The sequence below is a fragment of the Pipistrellus hanaki genome, assembly GCF_964339955.1.
Source record: "Pipistrellus hanaki genome assembly, chromosome: 5".
In the NCBI taxonomy this organism is placed as follows: domain Eukaryota; kingdom Metazoa; phylum Chordata; class Mammalia; order Chiroptera; family Vespertilionidae; genus Pipistrellus; species Pipistrellus hanaki.
The window spans coordinates 78,427,449-78,447,597 of NC_140507.1; the positions used below are offsets into that span (position 1 = coordinate 78,427,449).

Sequence of the window (20,149 nt, forward strand, 5' to 3'; positions counted from 1 at the left end):
TGAAAAAGAACACCCTCTATTCACTCTCTCCATTTGATGTGCTTTACTTTTCTTTATAGCATCTCCACCATCTTTTATTTGATTATGTTATTTGATTATATTATTTGACTATATTATTGCTCCATCATTAGTTTGTAAACTTTCATTTTTAAGCATTCCATACTCTGAACAGTGCCTAGAACATGGTCTATCGTCAATATATATTTCTCAAATGCATGAAGGATATACTCAGTAAAACAGCAGTATACAATATGTTTGAAGAACAGGAAATTCTAATGAAAAATGCCAATAGAGAAATATTAATGGGAAACAAATAACACAACAAAAATGGAAATTATTTTCCTGACTCTAGCATATAAATGTGTCATTTATTCTCAGTTGCTCATGCTTGCTAATGTGAAAAAATTAGTTATCCACTTTTCCTATCTTTTTTCTTTTGTAATCACCTCCGACACATGGAACCAGGCAATGGTACACAAATTTCAGCATTCCTTCTTCTGGGACTTTCACAGGCACGGGAACTGCAGCCCCTCATATTTGGGCTTTTCCTCTCCATGTACCTGGTCACTGTGTTGGGAAACCTGCTCATCATCCTGGCCGTCAGCTCAGACTCCCACCTCCGCACACCCATGTACTTCTTCCTCTCCAACCTGTCCTTGGTAGACATCTGTGTCACCTCCCCCACCATCCCAAAGATGCTGTGGAACATCCAGACACAGAGCGAAGCCATCACCTATGAAGGCTGCATCACACAGATGTATTTCTTCATATTCTTTGCAGGACTCGATGACTTCCTTCTAGCCGTGATGGCCTATGACAGGTATGTGGCCATCTGTCTCCCCCTGCACTATATGGTCATCATGAACTTCTGGCTCTGTGGACTGCTGGTTCTAATGTCCTGGATCATGAGTGTCCTGAACTCCTTGATACAAACCTTAATAGTGTTGCAACTGTCCTTCTGTATGGACTTTGAAATCCCCCACTATTTCTGTGAAATCAAACAGGTGGTCCAACTTGCCTGTTCTGACACCTTTTCAAGTACCTTGGTGATGTATTTAGTATCTGTGCTACTGGGTGGTGGTCCCCTTGTCGGTATCGTTTACTCTTACTCTAAGATAGTGTCCTCCATATGGAGGATCCCATCAGCTCAGGGGAAGTATAAGGCATTTTCTACCTGTGCGTCTCACCTTGCGGTTGTCTCCTTGTTTTATGGTTCGATCCTAGGGGTTTACCTCAGCTCTGCTTCTACCCAGAGCTCACACTCAAACGGAGCAGCCTCAGTGATGTACATCGTGCTCACACCCATGGTGAACCCCTTCATCTACAGTCTGAGGAACAATGACATAAAGAGGGCTCTGAAAAGACTTGTTGGGATGGTAGCTGCAAATGTACCGATTGTTCTAGGGCTGAAGAAATACACATGATAGCTGAACTCAAAGCCTCAGAGCCCGACCTTGTGGATGTAGAATTTACTCTCTCTGTTCATTCCTGGAGTTTCTTTTTCTATGACTTCTACACAGTTTTTTAATTGAATCACTATTGATTTCTTGACTTTGTGATACCTAACAGCTTTTCCTATGTCATTTTTCTCTTCTCCAAAATTGATCCCAACCTTGGGTGAAATATTTGGAAATTCTCATTTATCTCACAAGACTGCATGGATTTCTTAAGAACAGTTTATTTTTAATGAAATCTATCATACTGAGTAATATTTCTTTCATTTTACTAAAAGAACAATCATGAGTTGTACTACTCCTATGGAAATAAACTGCACTTGGTAACCAATGCCATTTATATCATTTCATAGGAAAGGAAAATATAAGAGCACAGTTTAACCTTCTTTATACATCATATCTTCATATATCACTACCATACCTGCTCTTTCTGAATGTAGACATTTAGTGAGTATTATAAGAGGTCATTGGGTTGTGTTCTCTCATTAAGATCCTGTATCTTATTTAGTGTCTTCATTCCTACCATAATCACTAGCAAACTGACAACCAAATGCATGTCTCCAATTCTAGATAACATGGAAACAAAAATTTCAATGAATAGTTTGACATAATAAGCCCCTTACAGTCAGAGATAATCTTGAGTATGAGGAAGCAAATTTTTAAGTCATGGATTTATTGCTATGCAAACTCTACTTATGGTGAATGTTTACTTATTGATGTATGTAAGATCGGTGTCCATGTGTAAAGGGATTTCACATTGGGGTGGAGTTTTGCTTGGCTTAATTATGTTTCCAATTAACTATTGCCCTCTTCTTCTTAAAGTTTTATTGCTGCCTACAAATATGATTCCCTCTATTGTTTTAAATGAAGTACCTCCCCCTACTCTAAATGTTGCCATAACCACTAAAGGTATAAGAATGAACCATATTATCATCCATTATACAAACGAATATGTGATCTATAGATATATAGATTTTCAGAGTATTCGGAAAGGAACAAGGTCTTACTGATACTCAAAGTATTGCTGTTAGGACTAGACAGGCAGAGAAACACATGAACCACCTGGTGAGGAAATAAGCAGGTGTTTTGCTATGATAATTCATGCAAGTGTAGGCCTTCCTTCCCCCAGCTGCAGGCACCTTCTTCCCTCTGGCACCTGGGATCCAGGTTTCCCTCCCAGCCCCAGCTTTTTCTGGAAGGACAGAAGGATATCTGGAAGGATGTCTGGTCTAATTAGCATATTATGCTTTTATTATTATAGATGTGATCATGTGTTATGACATAAGGAAAAATATAATGGAAGCAATGGAAAGATATGTACACATGTAATACCTTAATAAAAAAATAAAAATAAAAATAAAAATAATTTCACTATTTAATTCAAAAAAAACAAAGAAAAATATAATGGAAAACATTATTGTATTGAATTTTGTCAATTAAATATTTGTAAAAAATTGTTTTCTCTTTTGTTAAAAAAAAAAAAAAAAAAAAAAACATTGAAACCTGTAAAGAATTTTTGTGAGTTTATTTGAGCCAAACTGTCCACATATGCTGGGAAGCAGAACCTCAACGGATTGAGATAATGCTCTGGAGAATGGCGGGTTACATTTCTATATTTATACATTGTAATCAAAGGAAAGGGACATAGGAGAGTTACATGAAATTCATTGGTGATAGATTAGGGAGGTGGGACAGAGCGAAGTGGGGAAACCTCTGGGATAGGGTAAAAGGTGAAATAATGGACATGTGCTTCTTTTACAGAGATGGATACAGGATACTCTAATGTAATTAGCAGTTGACAATTAACTTGATAACAATAACAATGCCCTGAGGGGTCCAGGGTAAAAGGAAGTTACAAGTTACCCAGACATCTCACAGATAGATTATCTCAGATGCTGGAAGGCAGATGGGCTCAGTAAAGAAGATCTAAGTTGATCTTTGTCAGGAGAAATATCTGGGACATGACTACCCACTATAACCTGTTTGTAATTAGATATTAAATTTTCAAACCATCTTTTGTGGTTACTGTAGGTCTCTGAGTTTGCAAGACTGCCACACAGGCCTTCCCTGAACTTGTCAGGTTAGCATGTGGCTCTTTTCTTTCACACTTTTCATGTGAAAATACCCACTGTAAAGGCACTTATATTGTCTTCTTGGCAAACAAAACTTAAAATATTTCCTATCCTGTTCTTTATAGAAAAAATTAGAGGCCCTTTGCACAAAATTCATGCACAGGGGATATGTCCCTCAGCCCAGCCTGCACCCTCTCCTATCTGGGACCCCTCAAGGGATGTCTGACTGCTAATTTAGTCAGACATCCCTCTCACAATCTAGGACTGCTGGCTCCCAACCGCTCTCCTGCCTGCCTGCCTGATTGTCCCTGTTTCTGCCTGCCAGCCTGATCACTTCCTAACTACTCCTCTGCCAGCCTGATTGATGCCTAATTGCCCACCTGACAGCCCAATTTTCCCTAATTGCCCTTTCCTGCTGGCCTGGTCATCCCTAACTGCCCTCCCCTGCCAGCCTGGTCACCCCAGCTGCCCTCCATTGCAGGCCTAGTTGCCCCCAACTGCCCTCCCCTGATGTCCCGGTAACCCCTAACTGCCCTCCCTCACCAGTTTGGTTCCCCTAACTGTCATCCCCTGCTGGCCTGATTACCCCAACTGCCCTCTCCTGCAGGCCATCTTGTGGCAACCATCTTGTATTCACTAGGGGGCAGCCATATTTGACCACATGGGTGTGGTCATCTTGTGTGTAGGAGTGATGGTCAAATTGCATATTACTCTTTTATTAGATAGGGTCCATTTGTATATAACTCAAGAAGATGCTCAATAAGTTTTAACTGCATTATGTTATTGTTAAAAATGCAATCCAGCCCTAGTTGCTTTGACTCAGTGGATAGAGCATCGGCTGGTGGACTGAAGGGTCCTAAGTTCAATTCCCAGTCAAAGGCATATGGCTGAATTGCAGGTTCAATCCCCAGGAGGGGACATGCAGGAGACATCTGATCAATGATTCTATTTCATCATTGATGTTTCTATTTCTTTCTGTCTCACCCTGAAATCAATAAAAATATAGTTTTAAAAAAATAAAGTGTCTAGAGAGCTATTGGTGCCTTTGCTGTGGGCATGCTTTAAAAAAAAATGTAATCCACCTGGCTTCAGTTTTCTTCTTTCTGAAGATAATGTGGAATACTAAACATTACTTCAACTGGATGTTGTAAGGCCTAAATAAAATGTTAAATATACTTTGTTGAGTCCAAAGGAAAAGTTCAAGAGTGAGCAGTGAGTATATGTGTGTGCATTTGTATACAACTTTCAAATAAACACACTTACACATATATATGCACATAGACTCATTCATAATCCCATCTATTACGATGAAAGAAACCTTCAGAGAAATTTGGAAAATATAGAAATTTTTTAAAAAGAAATGTGTGAATTAACATGAAATAGATAAAAATGTAGACATTTTGACACAAAGATTTAAAGTAGCCCTCACCGTTTGACTCAGTGGGTAGAGCGTCAACCTGTGGACTAAAGGGTACCAGGTTCAATCTGGCCAAGGACACATGCCCGGATTGTGGGCTCAATCCCCCCAGTAGGGGGCATGCAATAGGCTGCCAATCAATGATTCTCATCATTGATGCTTTTATCTCTCTATTTCTCTCCTTTTCTGAAATCCATAAAAAAATAATTTATTAAATAAATATAAAGTAAAACATGTGACTTTAATTTTAATGAATTATTTTTCTATCTTAATGCCTCAAAGTCAGAACCATGTTAACATTTACGTGATGGGAAATTCTTTGTACCATCTATCAGACCAAATACCTCTAAACTGACTCTAATTTTTTTCCATGTGATGTGGAATTTCAACACAAAATACCTTTGCCCAAGGGAAGGTAGCTGAATGATTTGAAAAGCTTAAACTCAGTTTCTTCTAACAATATCTTACTGGATAAATGTCGTGTCAGTTTCCCATTGCTATTGTAACAAATTACCTCTCTAGTGGCTTAAAAACAACTTTCTATCTTAAAATTCTAGAGGTTAAATGCCTGAAATGAATCGCCTTAGGTCAAAATGACTGCCGGGCTTGGACTTTTCTGGGTGATCCAGAGGAGAATGTAATCCCTTTCCAACCCACTCCCAATCCATTTCCAACTCCTTTCCTATTCTCTATTCCTATTCCAGATTCTAGAGGCCACCTGCATTCCTTTGCCAATGGCCCTTCCTCCACCTTCAATACCAGCAACATAGCATCTTCAAATGTCTCTCTGACTCCAATTTTTCTTCCACATTTAGAGGACCCTTGTGATGACATTAGTCCAACCTGGCTAATCTGAGCTAATCTCCTTAGCTAATGATTTTATTTCTATTTTAGTTACCCTGCTCTGTGAGATAACATATCCCAAAGTTCTCCAAATTAGGACGTTGACCTCTTTTGAGGCCCTTATTCTGCCAACTACAAAGCCTTTTCTAGGTATAAATTATTTTATGTCACCAGGATCCCTAATATAAAAAAATCAAACATAGAATTGATCCTTCCCTTTAGAGTGAAAAGAAAAACTTGTCTTTCAAAATTACATTCTCAGAAGAATCCTGGTGGAGAAGACCTAAAATTACCTACACCAGACTGACACAGAGCCACAGCCCACCTACTCAACGTGTGGTCCACAGACCAGGAGGACCTGCAGCATCAACATCACCTGGGAGCCTGTCAGAAATGCAATCTCCTGGCCAGACTGGAAGTAAAATTAAAGTAGGAAATATACACCTGGAATTACCAACGGAGGTCCACCTGAGAAGGAGACATATATCAAGGAAGGACAGAAAACACCTGGAGACTGGTATGAAGGGCAAGGTCACGAGAGGGGCTGACCCAGCTGCCACAGGTGGCAGGCCAACAGTGAGGAGGGAGCTCTGGGCTACAGGAGAGTCTGTTTCCCCAGAAGATTGAGGCCCAGAACCCAGGCTGGGCTCCATCGCCCAGCGCATCTGAGTTAAGACCAGCAGCCCATGTAACATTCAGCCATGAAAGGTGGCAGAGCTGCTGGGTGCCACGGAGTCTGGAGGTGGTAGACCAGAGCCGATAGGAAAGAAAGGCACAGTTTCTGGTTTTATTGTATTTTGTTTTTTAAACCCAGAGCACAGGAGTTTTTCGTAGCAGCTACTCACCCAAGGCTTTGGTGCAAGGAGGGTGGTGCTGATTGGAGGTGCCTAAGCAGAGGCTGGTGTGGGAAACATTGGGGGAGATGTGGAAAAGCATCAGTCAGAAGTCCTGCATTCAGTCATATGTCCCCAGAAGCGTTAATGGAGGGAAAGTGAAAAAAAGCCGAAACCAGATTGGCTCAGTGGATAGAGCATCGGCTTGTAGACTGAGGGGTCCCGGGTTCAATTCCGGTCAAGGGTATGTACCTGGGTTGCGGGCACATCCCCAGTGGGGGGTGTGCAAGAGGCAGCTGATCGATGTTTCTCTCTCATCAATGTTTCTAACTCTTTGTCCTTCTCTCTTCCTCTCTGTAAAAAATTAATAAAATATATTTTTTTAAAGAAAAGTGGGGGAAAAATCACCCTAGGTGTTACAGCCCACCTGACCCTCAGAAGACAGGCCTGCCACACCCTGCATCTTGACCTTTGCAAAGGAAGTAGCCACAAAAGCCAAGCCTCTAGGTTTGTACAGTCTCGGGGGCATCTGTGACTTGGTTGGGGCTGGGACTGTCTTCCCCATTATCCCAGGACCTAACTGGTACCTCCCAGTCTGATAGAAACTTCAGTTTTCAGTTGAGCCCACTGGATTGCAGAGTAATATTCTGATCCATTCACACAGTAGCAGCTCTGGGACATGGAAACATACCCTTCACTTTCCCTGAAATCTCAACAGCACCTTCCCCTCATGGGAGACCTAAAGCCCTTTCAGAAACAGACTTTTGAGAGGTTATGATTAACAGCTGACTGGCAAGTGATGGTGGGTGGAAGCAGAGCCTGGGGAATCTGGGGAAGCTTACTGACCCAGCCCTGGGCCCCGTTCTGCTAACTAACCTGCTTTAGAAGGCAGCTTGGCCCCTCCCGAGTGAAGCAAATCCTATGGAGATGGACATAAACTGTGGATTTCCTGGAGCTTCAAGGAGGTTGCTAAAAGCCAAAGAGGACGGTCTCTGGCAGTGGTTAACACTAAGTACTTCCGGGAAGCCCAGAACTGGCAGACAGAACAGTCAGCACAGTCAAGACAGGACAGTCAGCACAGTTCCCAGGAGGAACTCAACCTGGCTGAGATGAAAGCCACTGTACTTTTTTTTTCTTCATTGCTTTTTTTTTCTATTTTTCTCTTTCATTTCTTTTTACTTTTTATTTATCTTCTTTATCTATATGCTTTATTGATTTGTTATTGTTTTTAGAGTCCAATGTTTCATTCATATATCCAATTTTTCTCTCCCCCTTTCCTACAAGAAGAAATAAAGGCATCCAAATTGGAAAAGAAGTGAAACTGTCATTATTCACAGATGACAAGATATTGTACATAGAGAACCCTAAAGACTCCACCAAAAAAACTACTAGACTTAATAAATGAATTTGGCAATGTACCAGGATACAAAATTATCACATAAAATCTATGGCTTTTTTATACACCAATAATGAATTTATAGAAAGGGAAAATTTTTAAAACTTCCACTTACTATTGCAACAAGCAAATTAAGATAATAAATTTAACTAAGGGGGGAAAAGACCTGTACTCAGAAAACTACAGGATGTTGAAAAATGACAAGTGCTGGGATATACTCCTAGAAGTGGGATCACTGGGTCAAATGGGAGTTCCATTTTTAGTTTTTTAAGGAAACTCCACACTGTTCTCCACAGTGGCTGCACCAGTCTGCATTCCCACCAGCAGTGCACGAGGGTTCCTTTTTCTCCCCATCCTCGCCAGCACTTGTCATTTGTTGATTTGTTAATGATAGCCATTCTGACAGGTATGAGATGGTACCGAATTGTTATTTTGATTTGCATCTCTCTGATGATTAGTGACTTTGAGCATGTTGTCATATGTCTCTTGGCCTTCCATCCATCTTCTTTTGAAAAGTGTCTATTTAGATCAGTTGCCCATTTTTTTTTATTGGATTATTTATCTTCTTTTTGTTAAGCTGCATGAGTTCCCTGTAAATGTTGGAGATTAAACGCTTATCATTGATATCATTGGCGAATATGTTCTCCCATGCAGTGGGCTTTCTTGTTGTTTTATTGATGGTCTCCTTTGCTGTGCAAAAGCTTTTTATTTTGATATAGTTCCATTTGTTTATTTTCTCTTTAGTTTCCATTGCCCTAGGAGCAGTATCAGTGAAGAAATTGCTTGGATATATGTCAGAGATTTTTCTGCCTGTGGCTAATGCACATACTTGTTAGCCTCTTAATTATCTGGTCCTGCAAGCGACTCTGCCGGCCTGGAGATCTGGTCCTTCCTTGGTTCCCCCCATACCAAGTGTCTTCTGGTTATCTGAGCTGTGCTCAAGGCTACAAGCTTTCTGCAAGGTATCTGCTAAGCACACTACCCGCATCCCAGCACATGTGGCGGGGGGGGGGGGGGGTGCGGGAGGGTGTTGCCTTTATAAGTTAACCCCTAAGTTCATTCAGGGTCGCAAGACTTTAAATACCCAAGTCCACCAGCTTTTGACATAAAGACTCTAAATTCGGTTCTCTGATTACAGCATCTTCTGTTTAGCTCCCTGAATTTCCAATACAACATTTGTATTGGGTATTATAGGTGTTCAGTGGCCTCTCTCTAGACATTGACAAATATTCCCTTGGGCAAAATCTGGCCCAGAGTTTGAAAACTGAAAGCTAAATGACAGATTTCAATCAAGGCCCATCCCTTACTCATCTTGAAACTTTGAGCAGATCACTAAACCCCTTCAAGCCCCATTTCCGCAAAGGGGGATAGAGTTCATAATAGAACTATCTGATAGAGTGGATTTTTCAAACCTTAAATAAAATTATGCTTATAAGATGCCAAGTGCAGGTTATATGGCAAAAGAATATCTACATATATCTCATAATTAACATCTACATATATAAAAGCCTAAGTGGCCCTAACTGGTTTGGCTCAGTGGATAGAACATTGGCCTGTGGATTGAAGAGTCCCAGGTTTGGTTTCGGTAAAGGGTATGTACCTTGGTTGCGGACAAATTCCAGGTGGGGGGGTGTGCAGGAGGCAACTGATGGATGTTCCTCTCTCATCAATGTTTCTAACTCTCTATCCCTCTCCCTTCCTCTCTATAACAATCAATATAATATTTTTTTAAAATAAAAATAAAAGCCCCAGTGACTGTTAGGACCAGTCCGCCAGTCGCTATGATGTGCACTGACCACCAGGGGCAGATGTTTAACACAGAAGCATCCAAAAGCTGGGCTCACTGCTGGCAAGCACAACTGCAGCATTGGGAGCCTCTATGGAAAGCAAGAAGATCAAGGACAAGGGAAAATAAAAACTAAATTTACTTGACTCCTAACCTGGTCCCTTAGGATCAGAGAATCATTAGGAAAATTTCCCTTCTGTTTATTCCACAGGCCTACGGGGAAATCATGTGCTTAGCAGTTGGAATAACACAAGGGAAATGTGCCTGAAGAGCAGGCATAGAGAGAGCTGTAAATACCTCCCCTGTGCAGTCCTCAGCTTGTACGATGCTGGGAACAGCACATGGCCGTGGCTTTTGATTCCTAAGCTCTATCAGGAACTGATGCTTCACTCCTTCCTGCTGTCTCATGTGGGGACAGATCCTCAGTCTCATCATCAGCCATCCAGCGAGCAACTCAGTGTTCCACACAGAGAACTTCCTCTCAGAGACCCATCCAGGTGAGTCTGGGAGCCCATTAGGTGCATCAGGAGATGATCAGACAGGATGGAAACTGGCAGCTTTTACCTGAGTCACTGTGACCCTAATCAGCCAAGCCCATTAATTAACTAATTTACTCTTAATTTACTTAATATGTTAATAAGGATGTTTCTCTTTGAATCAGCAATACAGGGCCCACAGTTGACAATTAGGTGCTGGGAATGGGAGTCCAGTCAGATGTCACTGTAGAATGAGTGAGATGCATAAAATGATTGCAGTAAAATTAAAACATATCTGAGGAATTCCGCTGTTCGGGAAGAGAGAAGTAGAGAGTAGGTGTGGAGGGCAATGCAGTGACGTGAGAGTGTTTGTGTTAAATTTCCAAGGTGAAGTATGTTGGAGCATGTTTTGTATTTATTGAAAAGACCCTGGCCAGTGCAGAGAGATGGTACCTTGCAACAGCAGTTGGTGAGACGCACATTGCAGCATCTTCTCCCACGCTAAGTATTCACATGAGAAAAAATAATTAAAAGTCAAAGAGGAAGACTAAGTATTAAATTGAAAGACAAGCTTTGCCGAAACCGGTTTGGCTCAGTGGTAGAGCATCGGTCTGCGGACTGAAGAGTCCCAGGTTCGATTCCGGTCAAGGGCATGTACATTTGTTGCCGGCACATCCCTGGCAGGGTGTGTGCAAGAGGTAGCTCGTTGATGTTTCTCTCTCATCGCCATTTCTAGCTCTCTATCTCTCTCCCTTCCTCTCTATAAGAAAAATCAATAAAATCTATTAAAAAAAAAAGAAAGAAAGAAAGAAAGAAAGAAAGAAAGGAAGGAAGGAAGGAAGGAAGGAAGGAAGGAAGGAAGGAAGGAAGGAAGAAAGAAAGGAAGAAAGAAAGGAAGAAAGAAAGAAAGAAAAAGAAAAAGAAAGACAAGCTTTGCCGTATGGTAAATGTTCACATACATTGAGATCTAATTCCGGAATCATTAAATAAATAATAACTGAGCATCTGCTATGTACCAGAACATTCTAGGAACATTACGTATTATATTCTTCTACATTTAAAATTTAATTATTAACCCATGTTAATATCTTTAAATTATGTCTTCTTTCAGTTAATATTTGTTTCTTCATTCAATTGTGTTTATTATGTTTGTTTTGAAACTACTCTTTGTAACCTGGTTTATTATCCCTTCTTTCTTTCCATGTTTTGTTTCTATGTAAGTGTGTATCCATGCACATACCTTTGTGAAAAACTCAAAATGTGAACAAAGCAGGGGAAGTCCCTGGTCTTTTTTTTTTTAATTATTTAAAGTATTACAAATAGTAGAGCATATGTCTCCCTTTTCCCCTATTGACCTCCTCCCGGCCTCCCCAACCCACCCAGCACATGCCCTCACCCTCCTAGTGTCTGTGCCCATTGGTTATGCTGCTCTTTTGATCTTACAGAATAGCAGTGAGGGCAGAGAACAATGAAATAAGTGTGTGCTTAAAATAATGTCCTCTGCCAAAAACCATTTGGCTCAGTGGATAGAGTGTCGGCCTGCGGACTGAAAGGTCCCAGGTTCAATTCCGGTCAAGGGCATGTACCTTGGTTGTGGGCACGTACCCAATAGTGGGTGTGTAAGAGGCAGCTGATCGATGATTCTCTCACATCGAATGTTTCTAACTCTCTGTCCATCTCTCTTCCTCTCTGTAAAAAATCAATAAAACATATATTTAAAATAATAATAATAATAATAATAATGTCCTCAGGAAAAATCAAATGAAGAAAGCTATTCAATGTAAGAATTGTCATGATGTGGCAGGATTTATAAAACATGGTCTGGGAGATTTTGCATGTTAGATACAGACTGGACCAGGACCAGAGTGTGCCCACTGGGTTTGTCACAAAAGAGATCAAAACCCAAAGCCCAAGAAATAATAGAAAAGTTGCCACATCAGAAAAAGAAGGAAGGGGCTCATATAAAAATGTACTGGTCAAATAATATATAAAATAAACTGGTCAAATCATTATGATCATATAAAAATGAAATGGTCAAATAATTATAAAATAGTTCCAGAAAAAAACAAATCTTCACTGCTTAATATTTAAATGTTCCCTTGAAAAGAAAAGGAGATGTATGTACTACTATGTGTAATACTTTAAACAATAAATTTTAAATTTAAAAAAATAATAAAATAAAATGTTCCCCTTGATATTTTCTTCTGTGAAGTGTTGGTTTATCCCTTTGCTCTGGGTGTACAATATGTCACCTCTCTTGTCTTTTAGACAAGTTTCTTTTTGTGCTCTCATTATTTAGCTGGGCATCCCGGGAATGTGTTTAGGGTTCAAATGCTGCCAAAACCAAGTTAGATTTTTCTTCCTCACCCCTGAGCTTATTAGATCATTTTTAACTCGTTTCATTTAATTCCTTTTCCTATCACTCTGTTTATTCAACAGAATTGTTATACAATTACAACTATTATTTTATGGTTTATTCTTTATTAAAGTATGCTTAGCATACAATATTATATTAACTACAGGTGTACAGCATAGTGATTCAATAGTTATATACTTACAATGTGGTCACCACAATAAGTCTAGTGCCCATCTGTCACTGTGCAAAGTTATTAAGATATTATTAACTATACTCTTTGTGCTATACACTACCTAAACATGATTTATTTATTTTTTAATAAATCTTTATTGTTCAGATTATTATAAATGTGTTCCTCTCTTCCCACACCCCCCTCTCCCCTTTTCCCCAAGAATCGTCAGTCCACTCCCCTTCCATACCTCTGATTCTATTATATTCACCAGTTAATATTGTTCATCAGGTTTTTTAATTCCCTTGGTTTTTAGATTCACTTGTTGATAGTTACCTTTTTGTTGTTCATAATTTTTATCTTTATCTTTTTCCTCTTCCTAAATAACCCCCTTCAGCAATTCATATAATTCTGGTTTGGCGGTGATGAACTCTTTTAGCTTTTATTTATTAGTGAAGCTCTTTATCTGGCCTTCTATTCTGAGTGATAGCTTTGCTGGGTAGAGTATTTTTTGGCTGTAGGTTCTTGCTATTCATCACCTTGAGTATTTCTTGCCATTCCCGTCTGGCCTGCATGGTTTCTATTGAGAAATCAGCTGACAATTGTATGGGTGTTCCTTTATAGGTAACTACCTGCTTTGCCCTTGCTGCTTTTAATATTCTCTCTTTGTCTTTTGCTCTTGGAATTTTAATTATGATGTGTCTTGGTGTGGTCTTCCTTGGATTCCTTTTGTTTGGGGTTCTGCGGGCTTCCTGGACTTGTAAGTCTATTTCTTTCACCAGGTGGGGAAGTTTTCTGTCACTATTTCTTTCAGTATGTTTTCAATATCTTACTCTCTCTCTTCTTCTGGAATCCCCATAATTCTGATGTTGGTTTGCTTGAAAATGTCCCAGAGGTTTCTTACACTATCTTCAACTTTCTGGATTCTCTTGCCTTCTTGCTTCTGCAGAGGAGTGTCCTCTGGTTCTTTGCGTTCTAAATCTTTGTCTTGATTCTTGGGATCTTCAAGTCTGTTTTTAGGACTTTGTATATTTTTTATTTCAAATGTTTTCTTCATTTCTAGTTGATCCCTTATTATTTCTAGTTGATCCCTTTTCATATCCTCATAGGTCTCATTTATTTTATCGGCCTTTTTTAGGATATTCTTGAATAACCTTATAACTGTAGTTTTGAACTCAATGTCCAATCTTTTCTTTTCCTCCATCTCCTTCCTTTGTGTCCTTCCTCTTGTCTGCATTTTAGTTGTTTCCCTGATTTGATGGAATAGTTTTGTGTGCTAGGTATTCTGGTAGAGCCCAGTAGCACAAGGCTTCCCAGTTACCTGCGGTGGACAGTCTTGGTGTAGCCCTTTGTGGGCTGTGTGTGCAGTCTTGTTGTTAAGCCTTGCTTATTGTTGGTATCACTGGGAAGTGTTGATCTCCAAGCCACTTGGCTGTGAGGATCAGCAGTGTCTCAGCTAGGAGGGCTTCTGTACTCCGTTTGGAAGGGGCAGGGTCTCGGGCAGCGCAGACAATCTTTGGTTCCCTGTCAGTCTCGCCTTAGAAAAGACCTGTTCTCGGAGAGTTTCGGAAGATTGGTTGCAGGCCTGCGCACCTCTTTGGTAAAGGCGCAGATAAGGTTTGGACTCTGGCCAGTCCCTCCTTAAAGAAAGCCAGCCCCTGGGAGAGCTTCTGGGCTCAGCCACAGATGGGGAGGAGTCTCAGGTTGGTGCAGACGAACTTTGTTTTCCCTTCGGCTCCTCCCCAAGTCCCGCAGTAATGGCCTCTGGCTTCACACACCTCCGAGAGATCTCTGCCCACTGCCTGACAGTCTGGCCTCTCCCTGTCGCGGGTCGTCTATCAGAGCAATAGACTGATTCTGTTTTCCTCTCAAACAAGAAAGCCAGCCAAGCGTTAGCTGTCCGCCCTCTCCACACGCCAGGAGTAAGCCAGTAGCGAACTCAGCCCAGCCCGTCCCCTCCGAGCGCTGGGAGTAGGCCAGCAGCAATCTGGGTCTGGCCCTTCCTCTCCCCGCGCTGGGAGTAAGCCAGCGCCTTTTCGCGCACACAGTTTTCCGTACCTTCACAGTTCCTGAGGTTTAGCATGCCTTCTCTCTCCTTCCCAGATGGCAGAGCCTCCTCTCAGCTAGCCATCTGGCGCTTCAGGGCAATGCCTCCCCTGTTTTCCAGTTCTAAATTCAAATTTGTTGTGGTAGGCTGCATTCGGGTGACTACCTTATGCCGCCATCTTGGTTTCTCTGATTTATTTATTTTATAACTGACAGTTTGTAGTTAGTATTCCTCTTCACCTGTTTCACCAACTCTCTCACCCCTATCTTTTTGTTCTGTATCTATGAGTTTGTTATTGGTTTGGGGTTTTTTTGTTTGATTGATTGGTTTTTTTATTTTGTTTTGTTTAAGATTCTACATGTAAGAGAAATTATATGGTATTTGTCATTCTGTCTGACTTATTTTGCTTAGCATAATGCTCCCTAGGCCTGTCCCATGTTGATGCAAATAGCAAGTTTCATTCTTTTTATTGCTGAGTAATGTTCTATAGTGTACATAACAGGTAGAGCAAAAGTAGGTTTATAGTTGTGAGTACACAGAACACAGAGTTTATTCTTGTATTATTGCTTTTTAATCTTGTATTATTTTCCATGTGAACAACTGTAAATCTACTTTTGCCGCACTGTGTGTGTGTCTGTGTGTGTGTGTGTGTGTGTTTGCGCGCTTGCGCGCACACGCACGTGCAGTCCTCAAAACAGGAAGATTAGGGATCATATTTTCCGAAGTATCTCTGACAATACAGGAGCCAGAGCTCGATCAAAGAAAGTACTGAGGGGGGATCTGTTTGCATCCAAGGGACACATTCGCAACAAAGTGCAAGAGGCAGTGTGAACAATGAAGTCCCTGTGCCTGAGGCTTCAACAATAGCAGAGAGGCCTCAACTTTTCTCACACTTTCTCTCATTCTCTTCCTTATACTCATTCACCTCCAACTCTGGTTTCCTTTTTTGGCTGAACATTAAACAAACATCTTCCTCAGGATCTTTATCCGGCCAAGCCCAGCACACGCTTTCCCACAGAACCTTGCATCTCCCTCTCTTACTTGAGGTCTCTTTACAAGTGACATCTTATTTGTAGGTCTTGCCTAAACACCGGTGAAAAATAAAACACCCTATTCATTTCTTTATACCTGCTTTTCTTCTTTTTTTTTAAGTTTTATATATATATTTTATTTGTTTTGTACAGAGAGGAAGGGAGAGAGATAGAGAGTTAGAAACATCGATGAGAGAGAGTCATCAATCAGCTGCCTCTTGCATACCCCCTACTGGGGATATGCCCGCAACCAAGGTACATGCCCTTGACCAGAATCGAACCCGGGACCTTTCAGTCCCCAAGCCGACGCTCTTTCCATTGAGCCAAACCAGTTTCAGCTATACCTGCTTTTCTTCATAACACCTGTCACCATCTCAAATGTTATATATACAGTTAATCTGCACATAAGGATATTTTTTCCATTGATTTTGAGAGGCAGGGGAAGAGAAACATCCATGTTGCCTTCCACACCCACCTTGACCCAGAGCCAGGGATCATCTCCATCATTGAACTGTAGAAACTTTTGTTCTTCAGCATCCTGTACTTACAGCCAGGACAGTGCCAAAAACATGGTCAGCACTCAATTTCTATTCCTGAAATACATGAAAAATGTCTCATTAAAACTGTAGAATACATAATACCTTAAGGATAAATTATGATTGATGCAAAGCTTCATGTCACAGGTGGCACAGGGGTTTCCTTGAAAGGGGACCAGATTCACATACAAAATGTTAAAATTAATTATTTCTCTACAAATAAAAATGGTAGCATTTCAAATATGTAATACCAGTTTTTGTGAATTAGTTGTATTATTTCCCTCTCTCTTAGTAGTCACCTCCACCATATGCCACCAAGGAATGGTACACAAATTTCAGAATTTTTTCTCCTGGGATTTTCAGAGGACCCAGAACTGCAGCCCCTCATATTTGGACTTTTCCTCTCCATGTACCTGATCACTGTGTTGGGAAACCTCCTCATCATCCTGGCTGTCAGCTCAGACTCCCACCTCCACACGCCCATGTACTTCTTCCTCTCCAACCTGTCCTTGGTAGACATCTGTTTCACCACCACCACCATCCCCAAGATGCTTGCAAACGTCCAGACACAAAACAAAGCCATCAGCTATGCAGGATGCATCACACAGATTTATTTTCTTATACTCTTTTCAGTGTTGGACATTTTTCTCCTGACAATAATGGCCTATGACAGGTATGTGGCCATCTGCCACCCCCTGCACTACGTGGTCATCATGAACCCCCGGCTCTGTGGACTGCTAATTCTGATGTCTTGGATCACAAGTGTCTTGAATTCCTTGTTACAGTGCTTAATGGCATTGAAGCTGTCCTTCTGTGCAAACTTGGAAATCCCCCACTTTATCTGTGAACTCAATCAGATGATACAACTTGCCTGCTCAGATACCTTTCTTAATAACATGGTAATGTATTTTGCAGCTGTCCTGCTGGGAGTTGGTCCTTTCACTGGGATCCTTTACTCATATTGTAAAGTAGTGTCCTGCATACGTGGCATGTCATCAGCTCAGGGGAAGTATAAAGCATTTTCTACCTGTGCATCTCACCTCTCGGTTGTCTCCTTATTTTATTGTACAACGCTAGGCGTGTACCTCAGCTCTGCTGCTATCCAGAGCTCACACTCAAGTAAAACAGCCTCAGTCATGTACATTGTGGTCACACCCATGCTGAACCCCTTCATCTACAGTCTCAGGAACAAGGACATCAAACAGGCTCTGAAGACATTCTTTGTGAAGGAAACTACAAACAGACCAGTTGTCCTAAGACAGAAGACGCACCCCTGATGGCAGAGGTCAAAGTCTCAGAATCAGACATAGAGACATGGGACAGACTGTCCAATCTCAGGGGGAAGGCAAGGGGTGGATGAGTGGATGGGAAGAGATCAATTAAAGAACTTATATGCATATATACATTACCTCTGGACACAGACAATAAGGTGGTAAATGCCTGGAGCAGGAGGAGGGGGTGGGCTAGACAGGGTCAATGGGCAAAAAAAATGAGACATATCTAATGCTTTCAACAATAAAGTGTGTTGTTTTTTTTAATAAAATGCAGTTTCTGAGTACCCTTCCAGAAGGGCTCAGTAATCTGCATTTACAATGATTTGTAACAGGTTGAAAATGAGTACACTAAATAGTGGATATCATTGCACAGATTATTAAGTTATTATTAATTTAAAATAGGGTGAGGATTTGTATTAATACAAATGCTATGATTTAATGCATTTTTATTTCATTACTAGCAAATGTCTTCTTTAACTGATATTTTTCACATGAAAATACTGTGTTTATCAGCAATGCTCAAATCCATTTATGATTATAGATATAGCTTTGCAAATAAGAGAATTTGAGCTATTCACTCTTGTTACAAATTGCATGAAAGGTAGGAATAAAGTGTGTCTTTGGATTCATTTTTAAAAAGGCTTAGAATCAGATACTGTAATTATCTTCAGACTATGGAAGTAGAGCCTTCTTTTTCTATTCCTTTCCTAGAATTTCCATTTCTTTTTTAAAAAATTTTTATTGATGAAAGTATTACATATGTGTCCTTATCTCCCCCATAACCCCCCAGAATTTCCATTTCTTTTACCTTAACTTCTGTATTCAATTTCAGTAACTCACTTTATTAAACTTTCTTCTTTCTCTTATATCCCACAGTTTTTCCCTTTGTTGTTTTTTTAGCTTCCCAAATTTATTTCCATCACGGCCATTTACGTAATGAGAAAACATGTGTTTTTTAGAAAAAAATAATTTTTCTCAAGTGTCAAATATTATACCAAATTTTTTTACTAAAAGAATCATCCAGAGTTCTAAGATGGCTGCTGTTGGGATGGCAGGCTGCAAGAGAGTATGTAAGTGAGAGAGCAAAAGGAAATTGCATGGACATACAGGAAGTGTCTGTATTTGTTCCTGAGGGACAGCTGTATTCCATAGGACTGGTGGGGACTAGCAGACCTGGTTCCCCTGGATGTAGCCTCTACTACTGCTGAAATATCTCCTAAAGCAGTGTTTCCCAAACTTCTCTCATGATGAGAATCACCTGGTGGAGTTGTTAAAATACAGATTCCTGAATCCCAACTAAGATTAGAGCACTACTTAAGTATACAATTTTACCTATATTTTCCCAAAAATTCTAGTTTAGCACTTCTTAGCATGGCAGCCACACATATTGGTGTTGGAGCTCTTAGGTGACACTTAGGTGTTGCAAAGGTCCCACTGCACAAAGCCCAAACACCCACAATTTGGTGACTAGACCTTCTAGTGAAAGTTACAATAGGGAGACAATGAAACAATACCCAGAGGAAAGAAAAAGAGGAATTGCCAAGAAACGAAATAAGTGAAATGGAGGAATGCACTATGACAAAAAAAAATTCAGAGTAATGGTCATACAGTTCATAAACCAATGATGAGAAAATCAACAACCTATCTAAAAATCAGGAAGAAATTAAAAGTGATATAGCTATAATCAAAAAGGCCATGGGAGGACTGAATCCAAGAATACTCTATCCAGCAAGACTATCAATCAAAATACTATAAACAACTCTATTCCAAAATACTGGTCAATTTAGGGGGGGAAATTGACATATTCTTTGAAAATATAGAACCTCCAAAAACTCAACCAAAAGGAATCAAAAAATCTGAATAAGCTAATAAATATGAAGGAAATTGAAGCAGTAAACAAAACAAAAGCATTGGACCAGACGGCTTCAAAAAATCATCAAAGGACCTAAATAGATACTTTTTGAGAGAGAACATTCAGAAAGCCAAGAGACATATGAAAACATGCTCAAAGTCACTAATCGTATGAGAGAGGCAAATCAAAAACAACAATGAGGTACCATCTCATACCTGTCAGAATGGCTATCATCAACAAATCAACAAACAACAAGAGCTGGTGAGGATGTGGAGAAAAAGGAACCCTCTTGCACTGCCGGTGGGAATGCAGACTGGTACAGCCATTAAGGCAAACAATATGAAGTTTCCTCAAAATATTAAAAATAGAACTCCCATTTGACCCAATGATCTCACTTCTAGAAATATATCCCAATAAATCAGAAACACTAATCAGAAAGGATATATGCACCCCTAGGTTCATAGGGGCACAATTTACAATAGCCAAGATTTTGAAACAGCCTAAGTGTCCATCAGCAGATGACCAGATTAAAAAGCTGTGGTACATCTACACAATGGAATACTAGGCAGCTGTAAAATAGAGAGAACTCTTACCATTTGCAACAACA

General features: G+C 40.4%; 1 protein-coding gene across 1 annotated transcript; it reads left to right on the forward strand.

Annotated features, from left to right (window-relative positions):
* Positions 1–455: 455 nt before the first annotated feature.
* On the forward strand, positions 456–17,693 carry LOC311623372 (uncharacterized protein; the record flags this gene model as incomplete). Its single annotated transcript, XM_084885367.1, has 2 exons — positions 456–1,417; positions 16,709–17,693. 2 exons carry the CDS (start codon positions 456–458, stop codon positions 17,691–17,693), a joined length of 1,947 nt encoding a protein of 648 aa, XP_084741493.1.
* Positions 17,694–20,149: the final 2,456 nt, after the last annotated feature.